The sequence below is a fragment of the Manis pentadactyla genome, chromosome 11 (genome assembly GCF_030020395.1).
Source record: "Manis pentadactyla isolate mManPen7 chromosome 11, mManPen7.hap1, whole genome shotgun sequence".
Lineage (NCBI taxonomy): Eukaryota > Metazoa > Chordata > Mammalia > Pholidota > Manidae > Manis > Manis pentadactyla.
Genome location: NC_080029.1, coordinates 115334072 through 115351073, shown reverse-complemented (window position 1 = coordinate 115351073; position 17002 = coordinate 115334072). Strand labels below are relative to the sequence as shown.

The window sequence follows — 17002 nt, the reverse complement described above, 5'->3', positions numbered from 1 at the left end:
ACCTTTATAAAGAGGATAAAAGGCAAAAATGGAGAACTCATTGAGCAGAGACATATAAAGGAAGAGAAATGAGTGTAAAGGTCACTTGGATTAGCAGCAATTTTCTAGGGATAATTTCTACAATTGCTTTTAAAGGTATCTTTATTCAAATGACTCTTCCAGAACTCTGAAACACTTCCTGAGGAGGAAAAAAAATCCCCATTCCTAGATGTATTTTTATGGGACAAACACAGTCAATGGATCAAATTCCAGTTGAAGATCAAACAGAACAAAATCAGGAAGATTTTTTAAATAGATGGAATATATTTTCAGCAAAATATGAAATTTCCTCTTCTAGAGACACATTTCATTTTACTGCTGCATTGATTTCATCTTTTCTGCTACTCTCCTTGTGTTTTCTGAGAGAACGTGACATAGTTAAGGACCACTTGGGACATTTATGATGGATGGGTGAAACCTGCTGGGAATATGTACAGGGAACTGACAGGATGGAAATAAAAAACAGCCCAGTCTCCTAGATTTCTGAGAAAAGGCACATCATCTTTTTCTCTGGGTAAAGGAAAAAGAGTAGGCCTCAAAAGGACCTCTATTCTCACCAAAGTAAAACTTGACATTACAATTTTCCTGAGGAAAATGTGTGTATAGCAAGTCTGTGGATCACAGATCACTAAAGAATACTGGCAAAAGTCTTGTAACACTCCCCCTTTAAACCTATATATTCCGCTTTAATTCATGGCATTTGTGACTACCTGACATTATATGAACATCTGCCTCCCTTGCTTGAATATAAGTTCCAGGAGGACGGAGACTTGGTTGTTTTTTTTCACTGCAGTGTTCACAGTGCCTAGTGCACTGCTTGGCCCATGGTAAAGGCCCATAGAGATCAGCTGAAGGCATGAATGAATAAATGAAGGAATAACAAAATTTAACCTGAGAGCCACTTGGGCTGGATTTACAGCACAAAGCTGTTTTATGATCATGCAAGGTATTTGCCAACTCATAGCTTGAATTTTGGAGCCCTAATAAAAAATTTGGCTACTTGGATCTGAAGATGGGAATTCTGACCAAGGAATTCTACTACTAAAAAGTAGACTAAATACAAAGATGTATGTACAAATATGAAAGATGTTCATGGCAGTTTTATTAATAACAGAGAAAAATGAGAAATGATTTAATTTTTTGTTAATAATTACAATAGCTCAAAATTTGCTATTTATCATCTAATGTCAAACAACAGGATAATGGCTAAGAAAATTATGGTATATCTTCAAGACAGAATGTTATATAGCTTTTCTAAAATATTTTATAGTTCTAAATCATATATGTAAAGGCTTATGATAAATTCCTGGAGTTTCAATAATACTAAAGAGTGGTGGTTTCTCTTGCCTATTTAGGCTTTTTTTCTCATTTCTGAACTTTCCAAATTTTCTATGAATATTCAGGTCATAATTTGATAAATGAAGGAGATAAAGTCAAGAAGTAGAGATTATTTTGTGACTTACTGATAACCTTTTCTCTGGTGTATATAAGTAGAATTGTTAATCATATGCAATAAAAATGTACATACAGTTAGGTGACACTATGAAGAAAGTAAAGACAATTTTATAAATATCTTCTTGTCAGTTGCTTCCTGCAAGCAAAACCTGTTGTGTAAATAAAACCGTGTAATCTTAATTCACTTTGGAGGTTTCATGCCAAAAATGGGTAGGTGAAGGTGGTAATTTGTAATGAATTAGAGGAAATGGAAAACAGTTTTAAAAGATTCCACAGTTTTTCTTCTGTTTTTGGATTTGTCTCCACTTTTCTTCCTTCAAGATGAGAAATTAAATGAGGTTTCGTGAGAGAAAGTGAGTTTAATGAGAAAAAAATAGCCTCAGACTTCCTTTTGGGTCGCATCTTCTATCTTCAGGTTGCTTGTCTCTTTAACTTCTAGGGCGCGGCAAGAAAGGAGACTGGATTGTGCTGGAAGCCCAAAACCTACCAGGGAAGCACTCTTCACTCTTGAAGAAATAGGCTTATTCTGTAACTAGATATAACATGGTAACGCCAAAACTGCTGCTGGATATCACCAGTGGTTTTCAAAGTACGCATTTTTAAGCCTGGAGCACTTTGTTCAAAAACAATATAATTTGATGGTAAAAGAGATAAGATATGGGTGTGAAGGGCTTAGGGCCACACCTGTTGGGAACCTGGGCTTCCCTGCTCTCCCTGGGGGGTGTTGGGGTCAGCATAGGAGGGGATATGGAAGCACCTAAATACACTGATCTGGTCTCATTCCCTCCTTCTACAGAAAGGGGAAATGAGACTGGATAGGGGCATAGACATGTTCAATGTCATACATGTTCCCTGATTAAAATAGTTCAGCTGACTCACCTGTAAAATAATCAGACTTTTCTAACAAAAGGGTCAAGAGAATATGCTGGGAAAATACTGAAGAAAGTGACAATATAACAGGATGCATAAGAGAAGCAAGACCCCAAAATTGATATTAAAACATTATCACCCAAACCTATTCTTTCTATACCAAAGGAAATTGTACAACAGAGGTATGGCTTAGCAAATGAGATTTTTCTTTTATTTTTTTCTTCTTTAATTTGGAAAAAGGTTTGAAAATACAGTAAAGCATAGACAGTAATATAAAAAAACTACCATGGACATTATCTTTTGTCTTTGCTTCATACATATTATATATTGTATATTTATATACACCCCCCACACACACAAACATGTGTATCTATATGTCTGCATGTGGCTCATAAACATAAGAAAGTAAGTTACAGTAGTCCAGCACCTTCAGACTGAGGGAATCTCCATGAGGATGAATTATGTTATGCTGTAAACTCCTAATGTTAGATAATACAGATATATATCTGAAGCAAAGAAGACAAAAAATACATATTAAAAAATTTTTAATTACATTTTATGTATTTATAATTATAACATACTGTGAAATTTATAAAGATATTAAATTTTTTATATATGTATTTAAATAAAAGAAATAACATACTCAGTATAATTCAAATCCTCTCTATATTCGTTTTTAGTTCATTCCTCTCTTCCCCATTCCCAGAAGCAAAACACACTCATGAATTTAATCTGAACCCTTATGTCCAAGGAATTTATGTTTGCTTATTTTGCCCATAAAAATAGATTTTTATTATCAAGATTTTAATTAAAATTAGGGAGATCTTCACATAGTTAACATGCTTGCCTTGAGAGAATGAAAAGCTTTACTTGCTGAGAGGCAATTTTGTCACTCTAAACGTTTAAACTAGATTTCCCGAAAATAAAGTTCTTGTGACTGGTACAAACTCTACTGTAGTTTATTATTTTATTCCTTGGGTCCTTGTGCAGAGCCTGGCTGGCTCAGATTTATCATTCAGCTTCTTGAGTTTTGGTTATTTGGTTAATGATCTAGGAGACAGAAGGCTCTTAAAGTCAGAGCCAATAAAAGCAGACATGACAGCCGAGGTGACGACCCCCTGTCCTGACATTGACAGAAACAAAAAAGACCCCAGTAATTGGTTCTCTGCATACATGATATTGGATAGAGAAAATGTTAAATTACATAAGGGTGGCAGAGAGATAATATCTTTAAGATCGACTTTCATCAAAATTAATTGAGATTTTAAAAAAATTTTTTAATACTTTGGAGCTTTGGCAGTAACACAGTCCAGCTTTGTATTCCGGCTCTCTGTCACTAGCTGAATGTATCCAGGTCCTCCCAGTAAAATGGGGATACTCATAGTACCTACTTCATAGTAGTGAAGTGAGATAATGCACGTAAAGCATAGGAACGGAGCAAGCACACAGTACGTGTTAGCTGCTAGTGTAGTAGTATTTGGAAAACTAGCCCGTGTAGGAGAGTTCAGAACCTCAGATGTGGAGAGGGCACCAACTTGGAGCCTCCCTTTTTCATCTGGATCCTTCACACCCCCTTACCAGCTGTGTGGGTCTGGGGATAGTGACAGTACAGAGGTTCTGGGATTGCTGTGCGTGGGTATGGAAGGTGCCTTCGTGCCATGCTCTAGGAACATGCTCCATCAACATTAGCTATTACAAATATTCCAGAAAAATAATGCCTTAGTGTTCTTTTTTTTTTTTTTTTTTTTTTTTTTTTTTTTTTATAATAATTATTTTTTATTGAAGGGTAGTTGACACACAGTATTACATTACATGAGTTTCAAGTGTACAACACAGTTGTAGAACATTTATATACATAATTCTAGGTTCCAGCTATCACCCTACCAGGCTGTTACAATATCTTGACTATATTCCTTATGCTATACATTACATCCCGGTTACTAATTTATTTTACCATTGGAAGTCTGTCCTTTTTTTTTTTTTTTTTTTTTTTTTTTTTGTGAGGGCATCTCTCATATTTATTGATCAAATGGTTGTTAACGACAATAAAATTCTGTATAGGGGAGTCAATGCTCAATGCACAATCATTATTCCACCCCAAGCCTAATTTTTGTCAGTCTCCAATCTTCTGAGGCATAACAAACAAGTTTTTACATGTAGAACAAATTCTTACATAATGAATAAGTTACATAGTGAACAGTACAAGGGCAGTCATCACAGAAACTTTCGGTTTTGCTCATGCGTTATGAACTATAAACAGTCAGTTCAAATATGAATACTGATTTGGTTTTTATACTTGATTTATATGTGGATACCACATTTCTCTCTTTATTATTATTATTTTTAATAAAATGCTGAAGTGGTAGGTAGATACAAGATAAAGGTAGAAAACATAGTTTAGTGTTGTAAGAGAGCACATGTAGATGATCAGGTGTGTGCCTGTAGACTATGTGTTAATCCAAGCTAGACCAGGGCAATAAAACATCCACGTATGCAGAAGATTTCTCTCAGAACGGGGGGGTGAGGTTCTAAGCCTCACCTCTGTTGATCCCCAATTTCTCACCTGATGGCCCCCCTGCGACTGTGCCTGTCTTAGGTTGTTCCTCCCTTGAGGAATCTTACCCGTCTCTGGCTAACCAGTCATCTTCCGGGGCCATACAGGGAAATGTGAAGTTGGTAAGTGAGAGAGAAGCCTTATTGTTTGAAAAAGTTAGCTTTTTACTTCTTTGCATATTTATGCCCTGTGGCTTCTGTGCCCAGCATTTGTCTTGAGGTATCTTTACCACTTGGAAGAATTATGATACTCGGTAAATTTGATATGAGGCACGAATTCTATTTAAGGGTTGTAATTAGGAAGGAAGAAGAAAAGCTATAGAAGTAGCAGGCAGAAGAAAACATGGGAAGATTGATTATTTCTTTGATATATTTTCTTGTAGAGTAACTTCAGCATGTATAGGTTTTAAGCTACTACTTAAATTGCACACACACATTAACATAATAGGAGTATAGTTACATAACCAAAGAATATCTGTAATTACCAGCCATCTGCAGTGAAACCAAGAAAACCAGTTAGGCACCTTAGGCATTTGTGAAAACTTATCTATGATATGGTGGATATTGTCCAAATGAACTTGAACAGTCTGAGAGAAATCAGACAAATTAAAACAACCCATTCCTGGGGACTGTTCACATGCCATATGTTCTTTTAACAATAAATAGTTTGTAGTTGTAAGACTTTGGAGTGCTACAATTTGCACTTCTCCAAATTCTTGGTTGAGTTCCAACAGTATAGATCCAGTCCAATTTTGTTGTTTTACTGTATGCACAGGCCAGCTTAGATATCTCCTTCCTTATTCCCATGGCAGGTCCAGGAACTGGTGGGATGAGTGCATCTACAGCTGTAGCAGTGCGTGGATCTTTGTTGGGGTTTTTTGATGATCATCTTCTGGCATGAGTCTTCCAGAGGGTGCAGATGTTGGAAGTTCTTTTCATATCGTATCTTAGTTCATTTTCGGGGTAGCCCTATTAGGCTTTGATCCTCTGTATAAACACAAACAGACCCTTTGCCTACACTTTTATATGCCCTTTATACCCTTGTGTAGAACTCGTTGGAGGTTACCACACAGGAACTGCCCTTTTTTTTTTTGCTATCACTAATCTACACTTACATGACGAATATTATGTTTACTAGGCTCTCCCCTATACCAGGTCTCCCCTATAAACCCCTTTACAGTCACTGTCCATCAGCATAGCAATATGTTGTAGAATCACTACTTGCCTTCTCTGTGTTGTACAGCCCTCCCTTTTCTCCTACCCCCCCATGCATGTTAATCTTAATAACCCCCTACTTCTCCCCCCCTTATCCCTCCCTACCCACCCATCCTCCCCAGTCCCTTTCCCTTTGGTACCTGTTAGTCCATTCTTGAGTTCTGTGATTCTGCTGCTGTTTTGTTCCTTCAGTTTTTCCTTTGTTCTTATATTCCACAGATAAGTGAAATCATTTGGTATTTCTCTTTCTCCGCTTGGCTTGTTTCACTGAGCATAATACCCTCCAGCTCCATCCATGTTGCTGCAAATGATTGGATTTGACCTTTTCTTATAGCTGAGTAGTATTCCATTGTGTATATGTACCACATCTTCTTTATCCATTCATCTATTGATGGACATTTAGGTTGCTTCCAATTCTTGGCTATTGTAAATAGTGCTGCAATAAACATAGGGGTGCATCTGTCTTTCTCAAACTTGATTGCTGCATTCTTAGGGTAAATTCCTAGGAGTGCAATTCCTGGGTCAAATGGTAAGTCTGTTTTGAGCATTTTGATGTACCTCCATACTGCTTTCCACAATAGTTGAACTAACTTACATTCCCACCAGCAGTGTAGGAGGGTTCCCCTTTCTCCACAGCCTCGCCAACATTTGTTGTTGTTTGTCTTTTGGATGGCAGCCATCCTTACTGGTGTGAGGTGATACCTCATTGTAGTTTTAATTTGCATTTCTCTGATAATTAGCGATGTGGAGCATCTTTTCATGTGTCTGTTGGCCATCTGTATTTCTTTTTTGGAGAACTGTCTGTTCAGTTCCTCTGCCCATTTTTTAATTGGGTTATTTGTTTTTTGTTTGTTGAGGCGTGAGAGCTCCTTATATATTCTGGACGTCAAGCCTTTATCGGATGTGTCATTTTCAAATATATTCTCCCATACTGTAGGGATCCTTCTTGTTCTATTGATGGTGTCTTTTGCTGTACAGAAGCTTTTCAGCTTAATATAGTCCCACTTATTCATTTTTGCTGTTGTTTTCCTTGCCCGGGGAGATATGTTCAAGAAGAGGTCACTCATGTTTATGTCTAAGAGGTTTTCGCCTATGTTTTCTTCCAGGAGTTTAATGGTTTCATGGCTTACATTCAGGTCTTTGATCCATTTTGAGTTTACTTTTGTATATGGGGTTAGACAATGGTCCAGTTTCATTCTCCTACATGTAGCTGTCCAGTTTTGCCAGCACCACCTGTTGAAGAGACTGTCATTTCGCCATTGTATGTCCATGGCTCCTTTATCAAATATTAATTGACCATATATGTCTGGGTTAATGTCTGGATTCTCTAGTCTGTTCCATTCGTCTGTGGCTCTGTTCTTGTGCCAGTACCAAATTGTCTTGATTACTATGGCTTTATAGTAGAGCTTGAAGTTGGGGAGTGAGATCCCCCCTACTTTATTCTTCTTTCTCAGGATTGCTTTGGCTATTCGGGGTCTTTGGTGTTTCCATATGAATTTTTGAATTATTTGTTCCAGTTCATTGAAGAATGTTGCTGGTAGTTTCATAGGGATTGCATCAAATCTGTATATTGCTTTGGGCAGGATGGCCATTTTAACGATATTAATTCTTCCTAGCCACGAGCATGGGATGAGTTTACATCTGTTAGTGTCCCCTTTAATTTCTCTTAAGAGTGACTTGTAGTTTTCAGAGTATAAGTCTTTCACTTCTTTGGTTAGGTTTATTCCTAGGTATTTTATTTTTTTTGATGCAATTGTGAATGGAGTTGTTTTCCTGATTTCTCTCTCTGTTGGTTCATTGTTAGTATATAGGAAAGCCACAGATTTCTGTGTGTTGATTTTGTATCCTGCAACTTTGCTGTATTCCGATATCAGTTCTAGTAGTTTTGGGGTGGAGTCTTTAGGGTTTTTTATGTACAGTATCATGTCATCTGCAAATAGTGACAGTTTAACTTCTTCTTTACCAATCTGGATTCCTTGTATTTCTTTATTTTGTCTGATTGCCGTGGCTAGGACCTCCAGTACTATGTTAAATAACAGTGGAGAGAGTGGGCATCCCTGTCTAGTTCCCGATCTCAGAGGAAATGCTTTCAGCTTCTCGCTGTTCAATATAATGTTGGCTGTGGGTTTATCATAGATGGCCTTTATTATGTTGAGGTACTTGCCCTCTATTCCCATTTTGCTGAGAGTTTTTAACATGAATGGATGTTGAACTTTGTCAAATGCTTTTTCAGCATCTATGGAGATGATCATGTGGTTTTTGTCTTTCTTTTTGTTGATGTGGTGGATGATGTTGATGGACTTTCGAATGTTGTACCATCCTTGCATCCCTGGAATGAATCCCACTTGGTCATGGTGTATGATCCTTTTGATGTATTTTTGAATTCGGTTTGCTAATATTTTGTTGAGTATTTTTGCATCTACGTTCATCAGGGATATTGGTCTGTAGTTTTCTTTTTTGGTGGGGTCTTTGCCTGGTTTTGGTATTAGGGTGATGTTAGCTTCATAGAATGAGTTTGGGAGTATCCCCTCCTCCTCTATTTTTTGGAAAACTTTAAGGAGAATGGGTATTATGTCTTCCCTGTATGTCTGATAAAATTCCGAGGTAAATCCATCTGGCCCGGGGGTTTTGTTCTTTGGTAGTTTTTTGATTACCTCTTCAATTTCGTTGCTGGTAATTGGTCTGTTTAGATTTTCTGTTTCTTCCTGGGTCAATCTTGGAAGGTTATATTTTTCTAGGAAGTTGTCCATTTCTCCTAGGTTTCCCAGCTTGTTAGCATATAGGTTTTCATAGTATTCTCCAATAATTCTTTGCATTTCCGTGGGGTCCGTCGTGATTTTTCCTTTCTCGTTTCTGATACTGTTGATTTGTGTTGACTCTCTTTTCTTCTTAATAAGTCTGGCTAGAGGCTTATCTATTTTGTTTATTTTCTCGAAGAACCAGCTCTTGGTTTCATTGATTTTTGCTATTGTTTTATTCTTCTCAATTTTATTTATTTCTTCTCTGATCTTTATTATGTCCCTCCTTCTGCTGACCTTAGGCCTCATCTGTTCTTCTTTTTCCAATTTCGATAATTGTGACATTAGACCATTCATTTGGGATTGCTCTTCCTTTTTTAAATATGCTTGGATTGCTATATACTTTCCTCTTAAGACTGCTTTTGCTGTGTCCCACAGAAGTTGGGGCTTAGTGTTGTTGTTGTCATTTGTTTCCATATATTGCTGGATCTCCATTTTGATTTGGTCATTGATCCATTGATTATTTAGGAGCGTGTTGTTAAGCCTCCATGTGTTTGTGAGCCTCTTTGCTTTCTTTGTACAGTTTATTTCTAGTTTTATGCCTTTGTGGTCTGAAAAGTTGGTTGGTAGGATTTCAATCTTTTGGAATTTTCTGAGGCTCTTTTTGTGGCCTAGTATGTGGTCTATTCTGGAGAATGTTCCATGTGCACTTGAGAAGAATGTATATCCCGCTGCTTTTGGATGTAGAGTTCTATAGATGTCTATTAGGTCCATCTGCTCTACTGTGTTGTTCAGTGCTTCCGTGTCCTTACTTATTTTCTGCCCAGTGGATCTATCCTTTGGGGTGAGTGGTGTGTTGAAGTCTCCTAGAATGAATGCATTGCAGTCTATATCCCCCTTTAGTTCTGTTAGTATTTGTTTCACATATGCTGGTGCTCCTGTGTTGGGTGCATATATATTTAGAATGGTTATATCCTCTTGTTTGACTGAGCCCTTTATCATTATGTAGTGTCCTTCTTTATCTCTTGTTACTTTCTTTGTTTTGAAGTCTATTTTGTCTGATATTAGTACTGCAACCCCTGCTTTCTTCTCACTGTTGTTTGCTTGAAATATGTTTTTCCATCCCTTGACTTTTAGTCTGTACATGTCTTTGGGTTTGAGGTGAGTTTCTTGTAAGCAGCATATAGATGGGTCTTGCTTTTTTATCCATTCTGTTACTCTGTGTCTTTTGATTGGTGCATTCAACCCATTAACATTTAGGGTGACTATTGAAAGATATGTACTTATTGCCATTGCAGGCTTTAAATTCGTGGTTACCAAAGGTTCAAGGTTAGCCTCTTTAGTATCTTACTGCCTAACTTAGCTCGCTTATTGAGCTGTTATATACACTGTCTGGAGATTCTTTTCTTCTCTCCCTTCTTGTTCCTCCTCCTCGATTCTTCATATGTTGGGTGTTTTGTGCTGTGCTCTTTCTAGGAGTGCTCCCATCTAGAGCAGTCCCTGTAAGATGTTCTGTAGAGGTGGTTTGTGGAAAGCAAATTCCCTCAGCTTTTGTTTGTCTGGGAATTGTTTAATCCCACCGTCATATTTGAATGATAGTCGTGCTGGATACAGTATCCTTGGTTCAAGGCCCTTCTGTTTCATTGTATTAAATATATCATGCCATTCTCTTCTGGCCTGTAGGGTTTCTGTTGAGAAATCTGACGTTAGCCTGATGGGTTTCCCTTTATAGGTGACCTTTTTCTCTCTAGCTGCCTTTAACACTCTTTCCTTGTCCTTGATCTTTGCCATTTTAATTATTATGTGTCTTGGTGTTGTCCTTCTTGGATCCTTTCTGTTGGGGGTTCTGTGTATTTCCGTGGTCTGTTTGATTACTTCCTCCCCCAGTGTGGGGAAGTTTTCAGCAATTATTTCTTCTAAGATACTTTCCATCTCTTTGCCTCTCTCTTCTTCTTCTGGGACCCCTATAATACGGATATTGCTCCTTTTAGATTGGTCACACAGTTCTCTTAATATTGTTTCATTCCTGGAGATCCTTTTGTCTCTCTCTATGTCAGCTTCCATGCGTTCCTGTTCTCTGATTTCAATTCCATCAATGGCCTCTTGCATTCTATCCATTCTGCTTATAAACCCTTCCAGAGTTTGTTTCATTTCTGCGATCTCCTTTCTGGCATCTGTGATCTCTTTCCGGACTTCATCCCATTTTTCTTGCGTATTTCTCTGCATCTCTGTCAGCATGTTTATGATTCTTATTTTGAATTCTTTTTCAGGAAGACTGGTTAGGTCTGTCTCCTTCTCTGGTGTTGTCTCTGTGATCTTTGTCTGCCTGTAGCTTTGCCTTTTCATGGTGATAGGAATAGTCTGCAGAACTGGGACGAGTGACGGCTGGAAGGACTTCCTTTCTTGTTGGTTTGTGGCCCTCCTCTCCTGGGAGAACAGCGGCCTCTAGTGGCTTGTGCTGCGCAGCTGCGCGCAGACAGGGTTTCTGCTTCCTGCCCGGCTGCTGTGGAGTTAATCTCCGCTGTTGCTGTGGGCGTGGCCTGGCTCGGGCAGCTACTCCAAAATGGTGGAGTCGCGTTGGAGCAGGAGCTGCTGGGAGGCTATTTATCTCCGTAAGGGGCCTCCCTGCTCCCTGCAGCCCAGGGGTTAGGGTGCCCAGAGATCCCGGATTCCCTACCTCTGGATTAAGTGGCCCGCCCTGCCCCTTTAAGACTTCCAAAAAGCACCCGCCAAAACAAAACAACGACCACAAAAAAAAACAAGAAAAAAAATTTTTTTTAATTAAAAAAAAAAAAATTTTTAATTAAAAAAAAAAAGGTGGTCGTTCGTTTTTCTTTATTCTCCGGTGCCAGCCTCAGGCCTCTGCTCACCGGTCTTTCTGCCCTGTTTCCCTAGTATTGGGGTCCCTGTCCCTTTAAGACTTCCAAAAAGCGCTCGCCAAAACAAAGCAGCAAAAAAAGCAAAAAAAAAATGGTCGCGCGCTTTTCTTATGTCCTCTGTTGCCCAGCCGCCAGTGCCTGCTCACTGTTCTTGCTGCCCTGTTTTCCCAGTATCGAGGGCCCTGCACTCTGGCCCGGATGGCTGGGGCTGGGTGTTCGGCAGCCCTGGGCTCCGTCTCCCTCCCGCTCTGCCTGCTCTTCTCCCGCCGGGAGCTGGGGGGAGGGGCGCTCGGCTCCCGCGGGGCCGGGGCTTGTATCTTACCCCCTTCGCGAGGCGCTGGGTTCTCTCAGGTGTGGATGTGGTCTGGATATTGTCCTGTGTCCTCTGGTCTTTATTCTAGGAAGGGTTGTCTTTGTTATATTTTCATAGATATATGTTGTTTTGGGAGGAGATTTCCGCTGCTCTACTCACGCCGCCATCTTCCGCCCCCCTCTCGCCTTAGTGTTCTTAAAGCACATCCTATTTTTAAAGTGCAGAAGCAACTTACAATTTCCTCACAGCAAGAAGTCAAGGGTAGCTGGAGGAATGATCTAATTGCATTGATTAGTTTATCTAGGAACAATTTGTCTAGGTATAAGGACTGTATACAGTCATTGCTGTAAATACAGCATTGTCTAGTCACAGCTCGGCAGGAGATCCAAAAGATGGACTCTTTTTCCTTGCAAAGGGGTGACTAAGCTCCCTCTGAAATTCTTAGAAAGATTGCTGAGAAAGGGAGACATAGAAGATGCTCTTAAAAAAAGACAAGTGCATTCTGATAACAAGTGCTTTATAGTTCCAGGGCACTTCCACACACATCATCAAACCATCAAACTTCACAGCATCCCCCAGAGAAAGTAGGGATTACGCTCATTTGTCAGAGGAGAAAAGTGAGGCACAGAGAATTTAAGTGACTTGCTCAAAATTCCTCTGTTAGTAAGAAGAGAATCCAGCTCTTTCCTGCTTAAAGTTCAGAATTTTTCCTGCTCCTGCAAGACTCTGTGAAATGTTCTTTGCTGACTTACCTGCCTTTGTGGGAACTACTTTGTTTCTCCAACTTTTTTGTCGCCTTATTTGTTTTAGGTAGCATAACTCTAAATCCCACATCCTTACCTATGACATCACATATACAGTGTGTGTATGTGCATGGATGTCTGAATGCCCACAAGCACCCATGCACACATGTAAGCACAGGCTCGACAAATGAAGTTCTTTTCACATTTTATTCCATTTTAAGTGTACTTTTAAAAAATGAAAATCTTAAAGTTGAAGATCAGTGAGATTCAGCCAAATTTTGAGTACACTAAATCACTTTTTTGGACTGAAGCCTGAGCAGTAATTCAGCTCCAACAGAGGGCAAAAAAAAGGGGGGGTTCACTTTAAATGAACCGTAGTTCTTTTCCTGAAAACACGATCTGATTTCTTTTATGAAAGAAGAGCAAAAGAACTTTTGTTACCACCTCCAGCTGTCAAACCCGCCTCCCACACTATTGTCTTGCAGCAAGAGGAAGGGACATCAGGTGACAGACCCCAAATTTCAACTAGTAACACAAATTACAGACCTTCCTATCTGGATGTCCTCTTGACCTTTTGCCTTTCCCCTACAAAGAAGAATGAGACACAGTTTAAATCAAAATGACTCTCATGGGCAATTCTACAAAACAAATAGAAGGCACAGAGTCTCCCCCCACCACACACTTCCCCCCAGCTTCCCCCGCTGGGCCAGCCTGTTCCCTCGTTCCACGCAGGCAGGAGCTAATAATTAGAGAGCCCTTTCACACCCCAGACAATGACGCTCTGCTTGCCAAGAGCCCTGTGTGCTTTGAAGAAAGAGTTTCACAAAGTAAATATTTACAGAACAACTATAATCAGATGCCAAGTCCCATTTGCAGGGGACACTTAGAGAAAAGTTGACAAGAAAGGACTTCTCTGTGTGGCACCACATTGCCTCATGCGGGATCCTGATCCAAAGTCGGTTTGGGCTCTATTAGTCTTTCTTTTACTTAGCCTTTTAATTTCCATGCGAGGACACTTTTCACAGAATATAAGAATAATTACATTTGCCACTAAAGACTCAATTCAGAAATGTACTAGCTCAGGACCACAGGAAAGAGTCTTTAAATATTATGGCTTCCAGCAGTGGGGGAAAGAGAGCTTTGTGAAGTCAACAGAGAGGAAATTAAGGGCAGGGATAATTAGTACTCAGAAAATGTCATTGTTTTTAAAACATTTTTTTGAGATAGGCCACTTACTGCTTAAACTCTAGTCATGTTTGTATTACCTGTAGATCTGTTATCTATAACACTGTGGGACCTGAGAGCTCAAACATGGTGAGAATCAAAACAGGTGCCCCCGCCTGTTCCCATTATGCACGTTAGCCCATGGCCTTAGCACAGCCTGTTAAACAGCTGAATTTGAAACAATCACAGTGCAGGCCAAACACTAGCCTGAAGGCCTGTCTGTCTTGGGATTTGGCCGCCATTTACATTGATTTTTTTTTTTTCCCCACATTTTCCATGAAACACAAATATTTGCCATGGCAACTGGAGTGTCACATGACATGCTGCTCCATAAACAGCTTGGAAATCTCTTAAGGGGAAACAGCCCACCAGTGCTGCACATAGAGTGACAACATCTTGAGGAAGATTTGGCGTTAAAAGATGAAGGTCTAGGAAGAACAGGTAACAGTCTACTTTGTAGACACAGTAGGATTAATTTCTTTCCTGCCTCATTTCAATTTCTCTTTCTTTCTTTCTTTCTTTTTTTCTTTAATGGGAGCAGCTGTAAGTGTTGGTCACATAGAGTAAGCTCAGAAAAAGACCTGCCAGCTGTCTCCTTTCTATGGTGAAAAGTTTCAATTATCACAAGTCTGTCTGCGGCTCATAAACATAAGAAAGCAAGCTACGGAAGTCCAGCACCTTTAAACCGGGGCAATCTCCATGAGGATGGATTATGCTGTCCTGTGAAGTCATCATGGTAGAGAAGACCGAATTCCTTCCCCTTCCTCATTAAGACACCCTTGCAAAATTGGAGAGCTTGCTTTTTTATCCTATGCTTACAGACAAATGAAACACAGCAAAACCTCACAATAACATACCCTAGGCAACTTAGATTTGGATATAAAGCAATAGCTTTTGCATTCTGCACTCCTGGACTCTTGACCAGCTAGCAGCCTAGGTTGGCCCAATCATTTATTAGTGTCACAATAATGCAATGTGACTGAATCTTTTTAGACCCCACTGATAATCTCATGATAGAGTTTACCTGTATAACAATCCCCCCTTCTAAAATCAAATGCATCCTAGCTGCAGCTGAAATAATATTTATTTCTAGGTAAAGGTATGAATTCTATAAAGCATTACCAAAAATCTCACTGAGAATATTGTAAATAAGAACAATTTTTTCTTGTTAGTTAGAAATATGAGTACCTTTGATCTCTGTTTCTTGGGAGAGAACTTCACTTCTGGAATCGGCTGTGGTCTCTGAGGCGTAGCGGTGAAAGGGGCTGTGGATGAGGTGGTGCAACGTTACCTCTTCCAGAAAGAGGCTGAGTCATTGCCCTGTTGCTATCTTTGCATCTTGAAAGCCAAATGGCTGTCACCCACTGACTGTTCACTATCACCTTCCATATATCAATTCAATGAAACATTGTAATCGTTGACTTCAAAAGGAAAGCCAAAAACATGGGAAGGCAGCAGCTCCATCAGGATAGAAGGGCAGCTCGCCTTCTGCAAACTGCCTAGATGAAAATTTTGAAAGCAAGCAAGTGAAAGAGTAATACTATTTGTCTTATAAAATGTTTTGCCATGAGATTTCTTAAATGGCCCTATTCCCAAGTTCATTTAATAGATAAATAAATATAACTACATATGGACTATTCCATTGTGTAGTCTCTAAAAAAGATGATTCTAAAGAATTTAAATGGCTTGGGGGAAATTATAAGAGGAAAACACTGTATATGTTATATTTGAAATTAATTACATCTGTAAACAACAACTTTTGGAGAACACGTGTCACCCCTAAGTGGGTAGGCTCATAAGATGGACAACAGTTGGGAGAGAAATCATATCTCTCTTGTCCCTTGGAAACCAAACAAACTGCCTTTTACAAACAGCCCGTCTAACATTCTCAGGGGAGAAACATCATTACACTACTCTTTCCAAGAAGGAGAACAAAAATAATTTAAATCGTTAACTGGGTCAAGGATCTGAGGCTTCTTTCAACTTGCTTCTTAGTTCACCCCTTTTCTGTCAGTTCCATAGTGACAGTTTTCGAGAGAATTGACAGATATTGATCGAATACAGCTTATCAGTGTTCAATTTAGAATCCCACCTTGAGGAGTCTGTTCTCATAATGCCTCAAGGTGGCTGCAAGGAATCTCTTCAGCCGTTTCTTTAAAAGTGCCAAGAATTCCAGAGTCTTGTCACTAAAACTCACCTTCATGAAAGGGATTTGTTGCATCTGACCAACCCAGTTTTCCCACCTTTCCAATTTCCCTGGCTCCCAGGATCCTCCCTGACTCTGAAGCTGCCCTTCACCTTCCCCAAGTCTGAGCCCTTGGCTGTAGTGTTTGAAGACTCCGTTTTAGCCTACAAACAAGTCTTTGCCTTGACCGCTGTGTTCTGCTCTGTTCTTTTGTTCTGTGTTCACTTGGGCTTCGCTCCCCCACCTCTGAAGGCCAGTCCACACCCTGCACTCAGGCTGCTTTGAATTCAGAGATTCACCTGGAAAGCCTATTATTCCTATTGTCTGCAGTCTCCATACACTTTCTGTTAAAATTTCTGGTTCCTGCAGACAAGTGAGATTTGTGGCTGAATTCCCACATTGAAACAAAATAGCAGCTGATAAGTTTTCAAGTAGGCATAATAAAGGATTTTGGTAAAATTTTAATGAAATTTGGTAGGATTAAGAGTTAAAAGATTTATGATTTCACATGGATAATCCATTGTTAATGGTATCTCAGAAAAATGTCTTACATTTTTCTTAGTTACATGCAGAAATTCTGTCACTAAAGTATAACTTCATATAGCCTTGGATTTTATGGGACATGTGCATTAGAAGAATGTGTCTGCTCTTTGACAAAACTATGATTTATGGTACTGCCAATTTTGCTACTCCATTTTCCCTCTGGAAAAGTCTGTTTGATAAATTTTGCCAGAGTTAATGTTGGGAAAAAAAAGAATTTGTCTTTCTGGACACACCTATATGCTTCT

At 39.3% G+C, this 17002-nt stretch overlaps 1 protein-coding gene and 1 long non-coding RNA gene across 2 annotated transcripts in view; one reads left to right on the top strand and one right to left on the bottom strand.

The window, feature by feature from the left end:
- Window positions 1–17002, bottom strand: part of IQCH (IQ motif containing H) — a 233156-nt gene that overhangs the window by 109237 nt on the left and 106917 nt on the right. The window contains exons 7-8 of the mRNA XM_036932248.2: window positions 15218–15294; window positions 13352–13390 (exon numbers count right to left, since the gene is read on the bottom strand). Coding sequence (XP_036788143.2) covers window positions 13352–13390; window positions 15218–15294 — 116 coding nt within the window. The remainder of the gene's footprint in view (window positions 1–13351; window positions 13391–15217; window positions 15295–17002) is intronic.
- Window positions 14379–17002, top strand: part of LOC118935702 (uncharacterized) — a 66843-nt gene continuing 64219 nt past the window's right edge. Inside the window, exon 1 of the long non-coding RNA XR_005033960.2 lies at window positions 14379–14470. This is a non-coding gene — a long non-coding RNA (uncharacterized LOC118935702). The remainder of the gene's footprint in view (window positions 14471–17002) is intronic.